The 14,021-nt window shown below is 47.1% G+C and overlaps 1 protein-coding gene across 7 annotated transcripts in view; it reads left to right on the top strand.

Annotated features, from left to right (window-relative positions):
- The window catches only part of Nulp1 (Nuclear localized protein 1), a 44,065-nt gene extending 32,377 nt beyond the window's left edge, over positions 1-11,688 (top strand). For 5 of the 7 annotated variants that reach the window (XM_069303006.1, XM_045750300.1, XM_069303007.1 and 2 more), the window contains exons 11-14: positions 7,218-7,309; positions 8,853-9,010; positions 9,291-9,466; positions 10,715-11,688. In XM_069303006.1, coding sequence (XP_069159107.1) covers positions 7,218-7,309; positions 8,853-9,010; positions 9,291-9,466; positions 10,715-10,904 — 616 coding nt within the window. In that variant the 3' untranslated portion in view covers positions 10,905-11,688. The remainder of the gene's footprint in view (positions 1-7,217; positions 7,310-8,852; positions 9,011-9,290; positions 9,467-10,714) is intronic. The other 2 variants (XM_045750303.2, XM_045750302.2) reach the window with 2 other exon arrangements.
- The last annotated feature ends 2,333 nt before the right edge of the window (positions 11,689-14,021 follow it).

The following is a 14,021-nucleotide window of genomic DNA, read 5'->3' as shown; positions in this document are numbered from 1 at the left end:
ACGAGCCAGAACCTGGCCCCCTCAGAGAGGCAAGGGGAGCAATGGCCTATAGAAACCCCCGTGTGGTTGGAAGCATTCTATGTCTGCCATCGACCGGGTCAAGCATCCAGAAAGGTAAGCATTCCAAAACAAACCCCTATTCTGGTGAAAATTGCTACCTAAGCCGAACTAGTGAATAGAACTCTTCAACAGAAAACAAGGAAACTAGTATGACGTCATACGTCACCGCGCCGCTGTCTGCGCAGCTCCCCCCTCCCCGGGAGGGGGAAGGGGGAGCCCCAGACCTCCCACGCCGGCTATCCACCCATAAGTTCTTCGGCTGATGCTATAGGCAATGGTTATGTGCTCCGGCTCCAGTGGTTGTTTCAGCACTGTACCTAGAGTGTGGTGTCTGTTTTCTAGGTGGTGCGTGAGCCGGGAGTGATTCTTCAGTACTCGGGCTGCATGCGCCTAGGGTTCCCTTCCCTAGGTGCCCTGTAAGTACTGCCCTTGGGGCTTGGGGCCACCTTCCACAAGTTCCTTGGGTCCTGCCCCTGCTTGGCCGTTTACTGCTTGGTTTTCGGCCGCTCTTTGTGTGCTCGGGTGTTCTGTCTCCCTTGTTCGCCTTAGAGTAAGGGGCAGTGTTTGCACTGGTGGGGCGCGGGGTACTGTGCAGCTTGTCTTTACCAATCATAGCGGCCGGCTCTGTTCCGCTTGGGTACGCTGTCCTCTTGCGGGGTTTTCTTTTTCTTTTGTTTATTTACCTGGTGGGGGGGGTCTGCCTTCGTTCTTGCCCCTTGTGTCCCTTGTGTTCTGAGTATTTCTGGTGGTACCCCCTGCTAGGTCCCCGTGAGTGTACACGTCCCGGGGGTTCAGCTCTTAGAAAGTTGTTTGGTAGCTTGGGTGCCGGTTAGCAGTACCCTGCCTGGGATTACCTGAGCGCGAGTCCTCTTAAAGTAAACGCTCGGGACCCTGGGAAACCCCTGGGGGCGCGCGGGTCCGATGGATGTGACCCCAGAGCCCCCCCTCGCTTCCAGCGAGTTTGAGGGTTGCTCTCACCTTTTGTCTCTGGGTGACTCTCTGTTTTGCCTCCGTCTGCTGCCTGTGGGGTCGGTGACACCTTCGACCCGGTGTCCTGCGAGTTTGGTTGCTCGTTGTGGCTCGGTTACCCAGTTGTGCTAACAAAGCGGGTGCGGGCAGCAGGGGCGTTGCACTTGAGCCTTGGTGGTGGCAACGTTCTCGTGGTTTCCTCCCCGGGAGCCCCGGGGCTGCCCCGTTGTAGTTCGTTTTGGGACTTGGGGGTGTTGGTTGCTTCGGTTCCATCCACGCCCCCTTGTCTTTCCCCTGGTTCACCCTTCCTGCCTGCATCCGGTTCCTTCCCGTCTGTAGGTTCAGGGCGGGGTGTTTGGTGGTGTTGAGACTCGGGCAGTCTCGGGGAATTCCCCTTCCGGGGTAGTGACGGGGGCATTTGGGCCTGTTCCTCCAGCCGTGTTGTATGAGTCTGCCAGTGGGCTCCCTTCCTTAGTGTTTTCACGGCTGCCCCGGTTTTCTGGTACGGCCGGGGCTTTGGGGGAACGGCTCGGCCCCGGGGCCTGTCGTGTAGGTTCCCGGGGCTGACGGGGGGGGGGCCTTGGCCCCGTTGGACCCCGTGGGGTTTTTTATCCCCCTCTAGGCGGGGCTTGTGGTTACGCGGAGTGGGGTCTTTCCTCCCCACTCGCCGTACGTGCTGTTGGACGTCGGCCCCTCCCCGGGCTCGGTTCCTTGGCCTTTGAGTCGGTTGGTTCCGTCCTGTGGGTGGATGTTTCCTCCCCCGCTTTTTGGGACGGTGTTTTTGTCATGTTTCCCCGTTCGATGGGGTTCTGCGTGACTTCTGATCTCGGGTGCGCCTGCGCCTTCGTGTGCCTTCGGGACTAGTGTTGGCTTCTGTGTTCTCGAGGGTACGGGAAGGTTTTTCGCTACTTCCCGCATTATTGGAACGTCTGTCGGCTCCTACTACTTGTCGCCCTGTTGGGCTACTTGTCGCCCTGTTGGGCTCCTTGTCGCCCTGTTGGGCTACTTGTCGCCCTGTTGGGCTACTTGTCGCCCTGTTGGGCTACTTGTCGCCCTGTTGGGCTACTTGTCGCCCTGTTGGGCTACTTGTCGCCCTGTTGGGCTACTTGTCGCCCTGTTGGGCTACTTGTCGCCCTGTTGGGCTACTTGTCGCCCTGTTGGGCTACTTGTCGCCCTGTTGGGCTACTTGTCGCCCTGTTGGGCTGCTTGTCGCCCTGTTGGGCTACTTGTCACCCGGTTGGGCTACTTGTCGCCCGTTTGGGTTCCTTTTTTTTTTTTTTTGGGCTCTTTGCTTCTTTGGCCGGTTTTATTGTTCCTGCTTCCTCTTTTGGCTCCTTTTCTCGTGCAATAGTCCTGGCTGGCGCCTTCCCGCAGGGAGGGTGTGCGGTTCGGCCAGCGTGTTATGCGCATGCGCCGTGGAGTTTGTTTTGGTCTGGGCGGTGGTTCAGTGCTGGGGTTTTTTGCGCCCTTTTTTGCTACAGTGCTTCGCCTCTCGTTCTTCTCCCTGGCTGCGGTATGTGCCCCTTCGCGCCGGGGGTGTCCTGGTTCCCAGTTGTGGGGAGGACACCGCGGTTTTCCCTGTGTCATGGGTGTGGACCGCCTCCTTCGCCTCTCCCTGTTCTCCTGCGGGTCCGGCAGGGTCCGGCTCTGGCGTCTTCACCTGGCGGTGCTCCCAAGTTCTTCTGGGCACGGTTGAGTCGTGTCAAGTTCGAGCCACCATTCGCCAGGTGAGTTTCTGCGGTCTGGCGTCTTTTGGCCAGGCGCTGGATGCGGCGGTGTTTATATACCTGTCTTTATTTAGGTATATTTTTGTACGACTGAGACCGTTCGCACACCAGTGACTGTCCCTTTATCACCCCTTCCTGTCCCCCTCATGTGCATGTCCAACCCATGCTGGAGTCATTCAGGGGACCCTCCTTTTTCAATGTTGTGAGGTGTGGGGGTTGTAGGGTTGGTTCTGTACTCACCTGGTGAGGCTCCTGGCTGTGCTTGCAGGATTTGAGCTCTGGCTCTTGGGTCCCGCCTATCTGGTAGAACTGGCGGGATAGTACCAGTGGAGTGCAGTGGTGCTCTTGGCACTTTTGGGGAACACTGTATTACCATCAGTGGTCTGTGCTTGTTACACGACCTACTTGCGAGCATAAGCCTTCTTGCTGGTTCGTCCGTGGACTTCCAGGGCGCCCTGGCCTGTTTTCGTATGGCAGTTCCGGCCCGTCCTGGTTGTGGGGGTATGTGGGCCGGTGGACTGCTCCTTGCAGCTGCCTGGTGGGCCATCCTCTGGCCGGTCTGGCCTGACCTTGGGCCGGGCTTGAGGTGTAAAAGAGCTCCCAGTACCTCATCCAGCAGGTATCGAGCGGGGTTTCTCCGCCGTCGGTCGCCTGGTGCAGGTTTCTGGGCCTGCAGGGTTTTGTCGTGTCTCCGTTGGCCCTGTCTGGGGTCTGCCTGCTCCGTTCTCTGCCTTTGCAGAGGGGAGTTGCTATTTACGTGTTGCATGTTGCAGTGGTGCCTGTTGCTGCTGCTGCACGTGTGCATTGGTACCGTGTTTCACGGTGGCGTGTCCTTGTTCCTGTGTCCGGTTGTGGAGTGGCACTTTGCTGCCGTTTTGTGCCTGGGGATTGCGTGGGGTTTTTGTCCCTGCCTGATTGTCCACCCCTGGTTGTTCTCCTGTTTTTTTTTTTTTTTTTTTTTTTGTGCTTCTGCTCTTTCTTCCTGCCTCCTCTGCAGCAGGGATGTTCTGCGTGTGTTCTTAGGCGTTGGTCAGCCTGTGTCCTGTGATGTGCTTCTTTGTCTCGGTTTGTTGCAGTTGTTCGTGCCCCTTGGTTTGGGTCCTGTTCTGGCGGCGACCCTTCCGCCTTCTTTGGTTTTCCTAGCTTGCCCTGCCGGTTGTTGTTGTTGTTTTTTTTTTGGGGGGGGGGGTTCTTGCGATGTCTCGCGTCGGACCCGTCGTTTCTGAACTCCTGGCGGGCTTGCATGCTTCGGGGAGTTTTTCTGTTCGGCAGACGTTCCATCTCCTTGTGCCGCCTGGGTTTCGGTGGTCGCGCCCGAGTTCTTCTCGCGGCTCCGCCTTTTTCCTGGGCTCGGGGGGGCCTTGTCGGGGCTGCTTATGTTCTGCCTCGTGGTCTCGCCTCCGGTTGGTGGTCGGGTGGCTTCGTGGTAGGTGTCCCACCTGCGTGCTTCTCTTGGCGGCAGTATGGGGTATTTTGGCGGTCCTTCCTTTTCCTGTCCCTTCTTAGGTGGTTCCTCTTGTTAGCTTGGTTTACTCTCGGCTTGGTTTTCTAGTGGGGGTTGGGGGCCGTCGTCTTGCCACATACTGTCGCCTCTTTTCATGCGGCGCAGGCGGAGCCGCTTCAGCTTGCTTTCGGTCTTGGTGTTGCTTCTGCACCGTTAGTCAGCTGTCTTGTGCGTCATTTCACCTCCGGCCTGTTCGTGCGCCGCTTGCACCATCCTGGTCTCTGGTCAGCGTGCTCTGTCTTCTCCTCGGTTGGTAGTGCCCCTTCGGTTCCGGTGTGTTTTTTCGTCGGCTCTTTCCTTTGGGCCTTTGTCTCTGGGGGTCGGTTCGCTGAGTTTTCTTGCTCCTTCGGTTTTAGCGTTTTGGTTGTTTGATGGCAGCAGTCTCCGTCTTTTCTGGCGCGGGGTGGGGCTGCTGCATTCTGGAGGGGTCCAGGGTTTGTTGGTGCTTCGTTGGTCGGGCCGGGGGTGTGTCGTTTTTGTGTTCAGTGGCGGCCCTCCGCTGTTGTTTGCGTGCCACGGCGTTTGGGTCCGGAGCGCGTTTTGCGTTGATCCAGTTCTGTTCTTCCCGGTTCGCGGGTGAGGGTGTCCCGGGTGGTCAGCCGTGTTCTTGCGGCTAAGCTGCCTGTGTTCTTCCCTCATGCCTGTGGCGTTCGTGGCTTCGCTGCTCTCACTGCCGTCTGGGCGACGTGGCCTTGCAGTGTTTTGGGCATGGATTTTTGGTGTTCGTGCAGGGGCCTTGCTGCTCGTGGTTCTCGTGTTGTTCCCGGGATTTTCGGGGCTGTGGCGCCTTGGGTTGGCGTTTGCTGCCGGTTGTCTCGCCTCCTTGGGGGGTGCGTGGTGTCCGCCTCCCGGTTTTGTCCCTTTGACCTTCCTCTGTGGGTAGTTAGCTCCGGGGAGCCGACGGGGCTCCCCCCAGAAAACCAGCGTTGAATGTAATGAAACGCCATTTTCTGGGTGAGACCCGGAGGCTCCCCGGCAACCCTCCCTCCCTCCGGTCGGCGTTTTTCGCGTGTTTTGACATCCAGCCTCAGAACTGATGGGTGGATAGCCGGCGTGGGAGGTCTGGGGCTCCCCCTTCCCCCTCCCAGGGAGGGGGGAGCTGCGCAGACAGCGGCGCGGTGACGTATGACGTCATACTAGTTTCCTTGTTTTCTGTTGAAGAGTTCTATTCACTAGTTCGGCTTAGGTAGCAATTTTCACCAGAATAGGGGTTTGTTTTGGAATGCTTACCTTTCTGGATGCTTGACCCGGTCGATGGCAGACATAGAATGCTTCCAACCACACGGGGGTTTCTATAGGCCATTGCTCCCCTTGCCTCTCTGAGGGGGCCAGGTTCTGGCTCGTGGTCCCCGGTAGGCCCTAGAACTCCATACACATGACTGATGCCAAAGTCTGACATTAGCATATCAGCCGGTAAAGCTCCGGGGAGCCTCCGGGTCTCACCCAGAAAATGGCGTTTCATTACATTCAACGCTGGTTTTTTTCTCTACGCTGATATCTCCCCACCTTATAAAAGTGGCAAATAGAGTATTAATATAATGTATATACATTATACATGTACAGTACGTGTTCATTAATAGATGTACACGTGTTAACATCAATAAATGTTTGTCAATTTTGGGTTTTGTTGTGAATTAACATTTAAAAATAGAGCTATTATATTCTCACAAAGCCCCATGAAAGAGTTAATTCATTTGAGTAAATGGTACCATACTATGTTTCAAGGAGATTTGTATTGGTTTGCTTGTGCTCTGTAGTTGAAGCACTGTGCATTTTCTGCATGTTTATGCTGAATATAATAAATACCATTGACAAGTTAGGTAAATAAAAAAAATTTGGGCTTTGTAATAACAGCTGAAATTTTTTTAATAACTACATAATTCATTCTTTCATTTATTCATACATTTGGATAATTTTGGAAAAATAATCATTCAGGTTAGTTTCTCCATCAAATACTGTACTCTCTTGCATATATTACAGTTCTTGACACGTTTCTGTAAATTTGAATGTTAAACATTGTATTTATGAAACGATGATTCACAATAACGTGGCTGAAGATATGATGACCAAACTACACATCAGAGGACGAAGAAACGACGACGTTTTGGTCTGTCCTGGACCATTACACGACTCGAAAATGGTCCAGGAAATCCATTACACCATTTGATAATGGTCCAGGAAATCCATTACACCATTTGATAATGGTCCAGGAAATCCATTTCACCATTTGATAATGGTCCAGGAAATCCATTACACCATTTGATAATGGTCCAGGAAATCCATTACACCATTTGATAATGGTCCAGGATGGACCAAAACAGCGTCATCTGAAATCCTTGCACTGTATCCATAATTCGCTCCCAGTAGATAAATGACATATGAGATTAAGAAACTAAGTATTGTGAAGACTAATAATAAACAGTAGCTCCCCTATGACTGTAATATCTCCATTGCTCAAACAATTATGTATTAGCGATAAGACCTACCATTAATCTATAATGACTTACTGGAAATATATAGCTCTTGAAATACTGTAGAACATTCACTGTAACTAGCTGACATATAACTAAGGTTTGAAGGATAGATGAAATTGTTTATGTAATTATCTAAGACGAGGTCTGATAAAGACCTTTTGTGCCCTTTTTAAAGCTTTTGTGCTAACCCCATACAACAGGATGAGTATGGGGTGCACAATAAACTAGCTGCCTCCGGCGGCAACAATCAAAATCGTCATCTCTTCATCTTCTGATGTGTGGTTTGGTCATCACTGTACTGTATTTACCCCCATTCACCTGGGCTGTATGGGTCTCGAACCGTGGACCCCATGCGTGTGAGGCCGATGCTCTATAAACTATTCCAGACCCATACAGCCCAGATAAATGTTATGTTTATTTCCACGGAAATGTGGATGACAATTTATTGTATTTATCATTTTGGTTAAACATTGTTACCCTCAGACAGAGTAAAGGATTGACTCAGATTGTCAACCTGTATGTGGGCCGCTGCTATCACGTATGGAAAGAAGCAGGTGTCATGACATGGCTGGAAGGTAAGGTTTTAAATTTTAAGGCACTATCATCGTGCACAAAAAACTCTTATGCTCATATTTTGCTCAAAACAGAATGTCAAGTTTGTTTCTCTATAAGTTAGATTCATTACGGATTCTGCTGATAACTTGCTAACTTGATAACTTAATTAATAACTTGCCCTGTAAAGTCGTGTCTCTGCTAATGTCAGTTTAATTATGTCTACACTGACAGCAGTCTGAAGTGTATGCTGTCATCTGTGCTGAAAGTGTCGGCAGCAGGGACAAGTACATGGGCATCATGTTGGAAGTAAATTAATTGATTACATTTTTAACAGAATTTGAAATGCCACAATTAGAAGTCTTGTGTACATTAATTTCTGGGCTGCTCTTGCAATTTTAGTTTGCAACACGCCTAGGTGCAAGAAATAAAAAGTCTTTTAAAAGTGTTGATTTGTATTCCCTGATCATGGGGAAAATAATAATAAAAATTGTAGGTGGCATATTTTGGCTGCAATAGGGTGGGAAAGTCTGGCCCAAAAAAAAAAAAAAAAAGAGGTGCTGACAGAGCAGGCGTTAGGTGGTGGTCTGCTCCGCCCAAGCTGTCAGGTGGGAGTTGCCACAAAGATGATGATACCTAATTATTTCAGTGTGTGATTATTATTATTATTATTATTATTATTATTATTATTATATTTTTTTTGTATATTTTTGCAGTAATATTCAGTAGTATGTAGTGATATATTTTTTAACAATGTGTGAACCAACTGTACAACTAAGCTGGTATGGTGAGTCAAAGACAATACTTGAGGTTGCCACACAGTCAGCTGATGCTCCCTCCCTCACCAACACCTCCCTCACCAACACCTCCCTCACCAACACCTCCCTCACCAATACCTCCCTCACCAAAATGCCTCCCTCACCAAAATGCCTCCCCCCAACATACTCCTTTTGCTGTTATTGTACTATATACACACACTATATATAAGTATCTACATTTGTTCACCATAGCAAACCACTAAGTTGGTATGGCGAGTCCAAACTACAGTAATTAACAAAAACAGTAATTGAGTACTGTATATATATATGTCTACAATATATTATGTATGCCTATATTGCACATAAATCTGTTCCTGGCACAGCTTGAATAAACATTTTACAACCCACTTCTTTGCCGCTATTCTGTCTGGAAAGTCTTCTAGAAATACATTCAAACTCAAGTGGAGGGGTTGAGCAAATTTTGATTTGATGACTGCAGGTCACTGGTATGTTGTAACGCCATCACATAGTATGCCATTAAAAAGTTAGCAGAATTTACTCATTGGTCTAGGTTAACAACATTACATTCATGAAGATGTATTATTATACTGTAACCCTATTTACATAATTTGTATAAAAACCATGTGATAAAAAACATAAATCGACACATGATAACGGCACATCTTAGGGATCAGCCTATGATTACTGCACATTGAGTTAATTATGGAAATTGTTTTACATGCCCATACAGGGTATGTATGTGTATATGTTACTGTATGTAAGAATTGCTTTCTTTATTGTGTTACAGAGAATGTGCAAGTTGTCCTGGCTCGTGTAGATAGTGGTGACCCACTAGTGAAGGAAGGAGAAGAGATTCGTAAAGTGCGGTACCAGGGGACACCCATGGCAATTTACCGCCACATTCTTATGGCAGAAATCAAGCACGCTACTGCAGCTCTACCTGCTGTCAGTTCCCAGCTTTGTTTATATTTCTGACTGACAGCATGTTTAATTTTAAACATTTTCTTATTTGTATTCACTAAATATATAAAAGTTATTAGATAATTTAATAAATTCCATCATAATAATGATTATCTGCCAAGCTCAATGTTTTATTTTGCAATACAGAAAATTTTATCTTCTGCATTATGCTTTAGCTTCTTAGTTCCCTAAACACATACCTCCTTCCACAGATAATTTTCTCAAAACATTCTCAAACTGAACAAACAAAATTATATTTTTGCAGGCCCTTGCCAACTCTCCAGTAATGAGTTATGATCCTTTACCACCACCTGACACTATCTGTGGCTATAGTAGACCGCCTTCATCTAATCATCCAACAAGTAATTCATCAAGTATTTTAGCTTCATTCTTCCGTTCGCTGCTTCCCAACTATGACCCAAACGCTCCAGACCCTGACGAGTGAGTATAGTGTGATACTGTACTTGTTAAATTGGTGCCATTTTTTTTTAGATAACTTGCATTCCCCATTTGTTTTATAGAATAGTAGATACTTAATTTGTTGATTTAAATGTATGGCATGGGCCCCAATAATGCTATAGATTTTTGTGTAAACTACACAGTGAGCATTTGTATTGTTCCTGGCAAGTTTTGATTGGATAAGTATCATGTTTGCCTGAGTCCAGGGGGTACTATATGGTGTTTCAGAGGGTGCAACAAAGAGGAAGGCTGCATTGTGATTCACCAAAAATTATCCACTTGTGAATAAAGTCAAAAATGCAATAAAATGGTATCTACAAATGTGGTATTACTTTTATAGGGGGATGCAAACACAAATCAAATATTTTCCAGGGGTGTGGGAATATGGGACAAGGTTGGAAACACCAGCTCCAGTCACTAAAGCAACCTTGGATTGTACATACACTAGAGCAGCCTTGGAATATATATACACTAAGCAGCCTTGGAATATACACTCTAGAGCAGCCTTGGAATATACACACACTAGAGCAGCCTTGGAATATACACACACTAGAGCAGCCTTGGAATATATATACACTAAGCAGCCTTGGCATATACACTTTAGAGCAGCCTTGGAATATACACACACTAGAGCAGCCTTGGAATATATATACACTAAGCAGCCTTGGAATATATATACACTAAAGCAACCTTGGAATATACACGTACACATGAGAGAGAGAGCACCATTATTTGTTCACAATGAAATCACAATGGCACGATTTATCAGTGAAAATCATTTTGAGGCAATGGAGTTACCTGAACCAGCATTCTGGTGATTCCCAGACACCTAACTTAACCGACTCGGCCACGATGGTACAAAAGTCGACCAACCTTGAACTCTACTGAATTCACTGGGAGGTTCTGGAGGCCCCAAACTGGCCATTACCTTTTGGCCAGAGTGGGATCGAGTTGACTAAAACCCTGGTTGGGCGGTAGTTCGGCATCTCCAGAATGTCCCAGTAAATTCAGTAGAGTTCCGGGTTGGTAGACTTTTGTACCATCGTGGCCAAGTCGGTTAAGGCAGGCGTCTAGGAATAACCAGGACGCTGGTTCAAGTCACTCTATTGCCTCAAAATGATTACCATTATTTGTATCGTGAGATATTCTGACAAGGGGCTAAGATGCCTTCCTTGATCTCTGTAATATGATGATAAATTAATAACTAGATATTCTATTTACTTATTTTAGAGGTGCAGAGGGTGCAGTAGCATTGCAGGAAGCAGGAGGCGAGGAAGAAGGACAAGCTGTTGGAGATTTGAGAGCTTCGGTGAATACACTCCTTGATGCCATGAGGGACCTCCTCTCAAACATACACCTCCCAGAACCTCCAGGAAATGAGGCAGACATGTCAGAGGAAGAAAACAATGAGTGGGATTGAGTTGAGGCTCACATGTTAAAAATGCCAGGAAAATTTTAGAATAAAGAGTTAAAGGTTATTTACTGATAAGCTGAGACTTAAACACAGATTTCAATAGACTGCCTTGTATCCATGCCAGTTAGTTTAGAATTTGAACTTTGTACAGGTGCTTTTTAAAAGAAACTTTGTACATTTTCTGAAGTGTTAAAACTAAATACATACAGTATAGAATTACATGTACTTAAAGGAAATTTTCAAATTGCTTTTTACACATTTTATATCTAATTTGTACAATATTTGCAGTTTCATAGCTCCCTAAAAGTACTTATCAAGGGTACAACAACTAATTAGATTTTGTTATTCCATGGGAAGTCATTAATTGCTGTGGCTTTGTCATGTTATGCACTGATAATCACTGTTAATTTTCACATTAAAAAGGTATTTATTAATAAGATTTTTAGGCACCTGTTATGTAGCCGAGTTGGTGATCTGAACGATTGTGAAAGGCGGATTGAGTGTGTTGATACATGCTTGAGCATCTTTGCCAGAGCAAACAAATACACACATATTTAATTGTGATGCTCTTTTAAATTAATTGGCTCATTCATCAGTTTAGTGAGTTGATTTTTGTGACTCGGACACATTGGTTTTCTTGGGCTCCTTTCTAAGAGTATTGACAAAATAACCTTTAATGAGCCAAATCAAAACATGCCTCTCTTACCAGTTATATTTACCTTATGCTCTGATGGGGGGTCCTTTATCTTGTGCTATCCCGCACATGCACTCGGATTAAAGGTTGTCATCACACGTGAGTCTCATTTCTTTCACTTCCATCAACTCTTCCTGGATTCTTGTCATTTCACATTGAAGAGCAACTTGTTGCTCAATCTCTTGGTGACCCACACTTAATGTTTCCTCTTCCACCCTGTTTCTTGAATACCTGACCACAAGCATAATTTAAAAGCTGAGTAATAGCTGAAGAGAGAAAATAAGACAGTGTACAGGAGCTAGATGTAAGAAACAGTATGTCCGGGCCAGATAACACCATGGCTGCGGAAGACAGTCACACTCGATGCCAGTGTTCAAAAGAAGAATGCAGGCAATAAGCACTAAATTACAAACCAAGTGTCACTAATATGCATTTCTTCCAAAGCACTGGATAAAGTAATTGGGAAGGGGGACTGATGGAGCATCTAGAGAGGGCTAACTTTGTAATGGAAGGTTACCTTGCCCTTGAGGTTACCTTGAAGTGTTTTCAGGGTTTAGCGTCCCCATGGCCCGGTGGTCGACCAGGCCTCGTTGCTGGACTGAATTTAAAGGCAAAAAGTATGCATGGCAAACTGTGATGGTCACCAAAATACAGTATTACATGGAAAAAGAAACTTTTAAAATAAAAAATGTATTCCACAGAAAATAAAAGGGAATGCACAAGGCCATTCTGTGTTTGTCAGGGCATAACTTTTTTTTCTGAGGTGAGCCCCGGAGGCTTCCTGAAGCTAAAGGACTGATATCTGCCATATTAGTCTAGAGCATCAGTTAGATGCTCTAGACTAGCATCAGAGTCCTTATGCCTACCAGGAACCATGAGCCAAAACCTGGTTCCCCCAGAGAGGTGAAGGGAGCAATGGCATATAAACACTCGACTGTTGAGAGTATAGTCGTGTCTGCCATCGACCGGGGGCATCACCCAGAAAGGTAGGCAAACCATTACAAGCCCCAACTGGTAAAACATTGCAACTCAAGACCAAACAGAGGCTAGGAACTTTTCACAAGAGAAGACAACAAACAAGCAAATGTCCACTCAACCAGCACACCTGCTCACTAGTGCCCCCCCCCCCCCTTTCCTTTCCCGGCGGCCCAAGCGTGCTCACCTGCAGTTCGTCAACTGTTGCAGTATAGAGCTGCAGTTACCTCTGGCCTCTTTCTCCTGCTGGATTTTACCCTGTATGGTTGTGCCGACTGTGATTATTGTGTGGTGGCCAGGTGTTCTAAGAAGTACTTGGGATGCAGGTCAGGCTGGGGTGCATCATGTTTTGTATCAAGTTGCAGCTCTTTGCCGTTATCTGCATGCCTCGAGTTCTGTATCGATGGACGTGCTTTGGGTAGATCCAGTGTCCCTCGTTCCCTGTTCCAGGGCTCGGGTCTCTCGGGTCGTCCTCAGGGTTATGTGTAGCTAGCCTGCAGGCTACCCTCATGCCCATGATGTGTGAACGTTTGCAGCTCTTGCTGCAGTTTTTGGTAACATGTCTTTGGTTGACATTCGGGCACGGGGGATACAGAACCCGAGGTGTGCAGATACCGGCAGAGAGCCGCAACCGGACACACAACGTGATGCACCCCCAGCCTGACCTCCATCCCAAGTACTTCTTAGAACACCTGGCCACCACACAATAATCACACAGCCGGTACAACTGCACAGGATAAAATCCAGCAGGAGAAAGAGGCCAGAGGCAACTGTAGCTCTATACTGCATCAGTTGATGAACTGCAGGTGTGAGAGCTTTGGCCAACGGGTCACTAACAAGCCGGTGCGCTGGTTGAGTGAACACTTGTTTGTTTTTCTCTGGGGGGGGGGGGGGGTTCCTAGCCTCTGTTCGGTCTTGGATTGCAATGTTTTACCAGTTGGGGCTTGTAATGGTTCGCCTACCTTTCTGGGTGATACCCCCAGTTGATGGCAGACATGACTACTCTCAAACAATGGAGTATTTCATAAGCCATTGCTCTCTCTGCCTCTCTGAGGGAGCCAGGTTCTGGTTTGTGGTTCCTGGTAGGCATAAGGACTCCAGTAACTGATGCTATAGACTAATATGGGAGGTATCAGTCTGTTTATCTTCAGGAAGCCTCTGGGGCTCAACCCAGAAAATGGCATTTTCATTACATTCAACTATTCTTTATTTTTTATTTTTTTTTAACCATTTTGAGTTACAAAATATCTGGCACTTTGTGCCAAATATATCCAAATGAAATTGTGAGTGTATAATTTGGTTTAACTATTTCAATAGTTCAATCCTTTATCTTTCACAATGAAGAATAATAATGGAGCACTAAATATCAAATAGTTATTAGTATTTATGAATTTTGAAGCACAACTAGTTACATAAAATAGTGTACAGTACATACTGTATAATCATTTGCTAGA

This window comes from Procambarus clarkii, chromosome 49 (assembly GCF_040958095.1).
Source record: "Procambarus clarkii isolate CNS0578487 chromosome 49, FALCON_Pclarkii_2.0, whole genome shotgun sequence".
Taxonomy (NCBI): domain Eukaryota; kingdom Metazoa; phylum Arthropoda; class Malacostraca; order Decapoda; family Cambaridae; genus Procambarus; species Procambarus clarkii.
The sequence above is the reverse complement of the archived record's forward strand: the minus strand, read 5'-3'. Positions and strand labels throughout refer to the sequence as shown.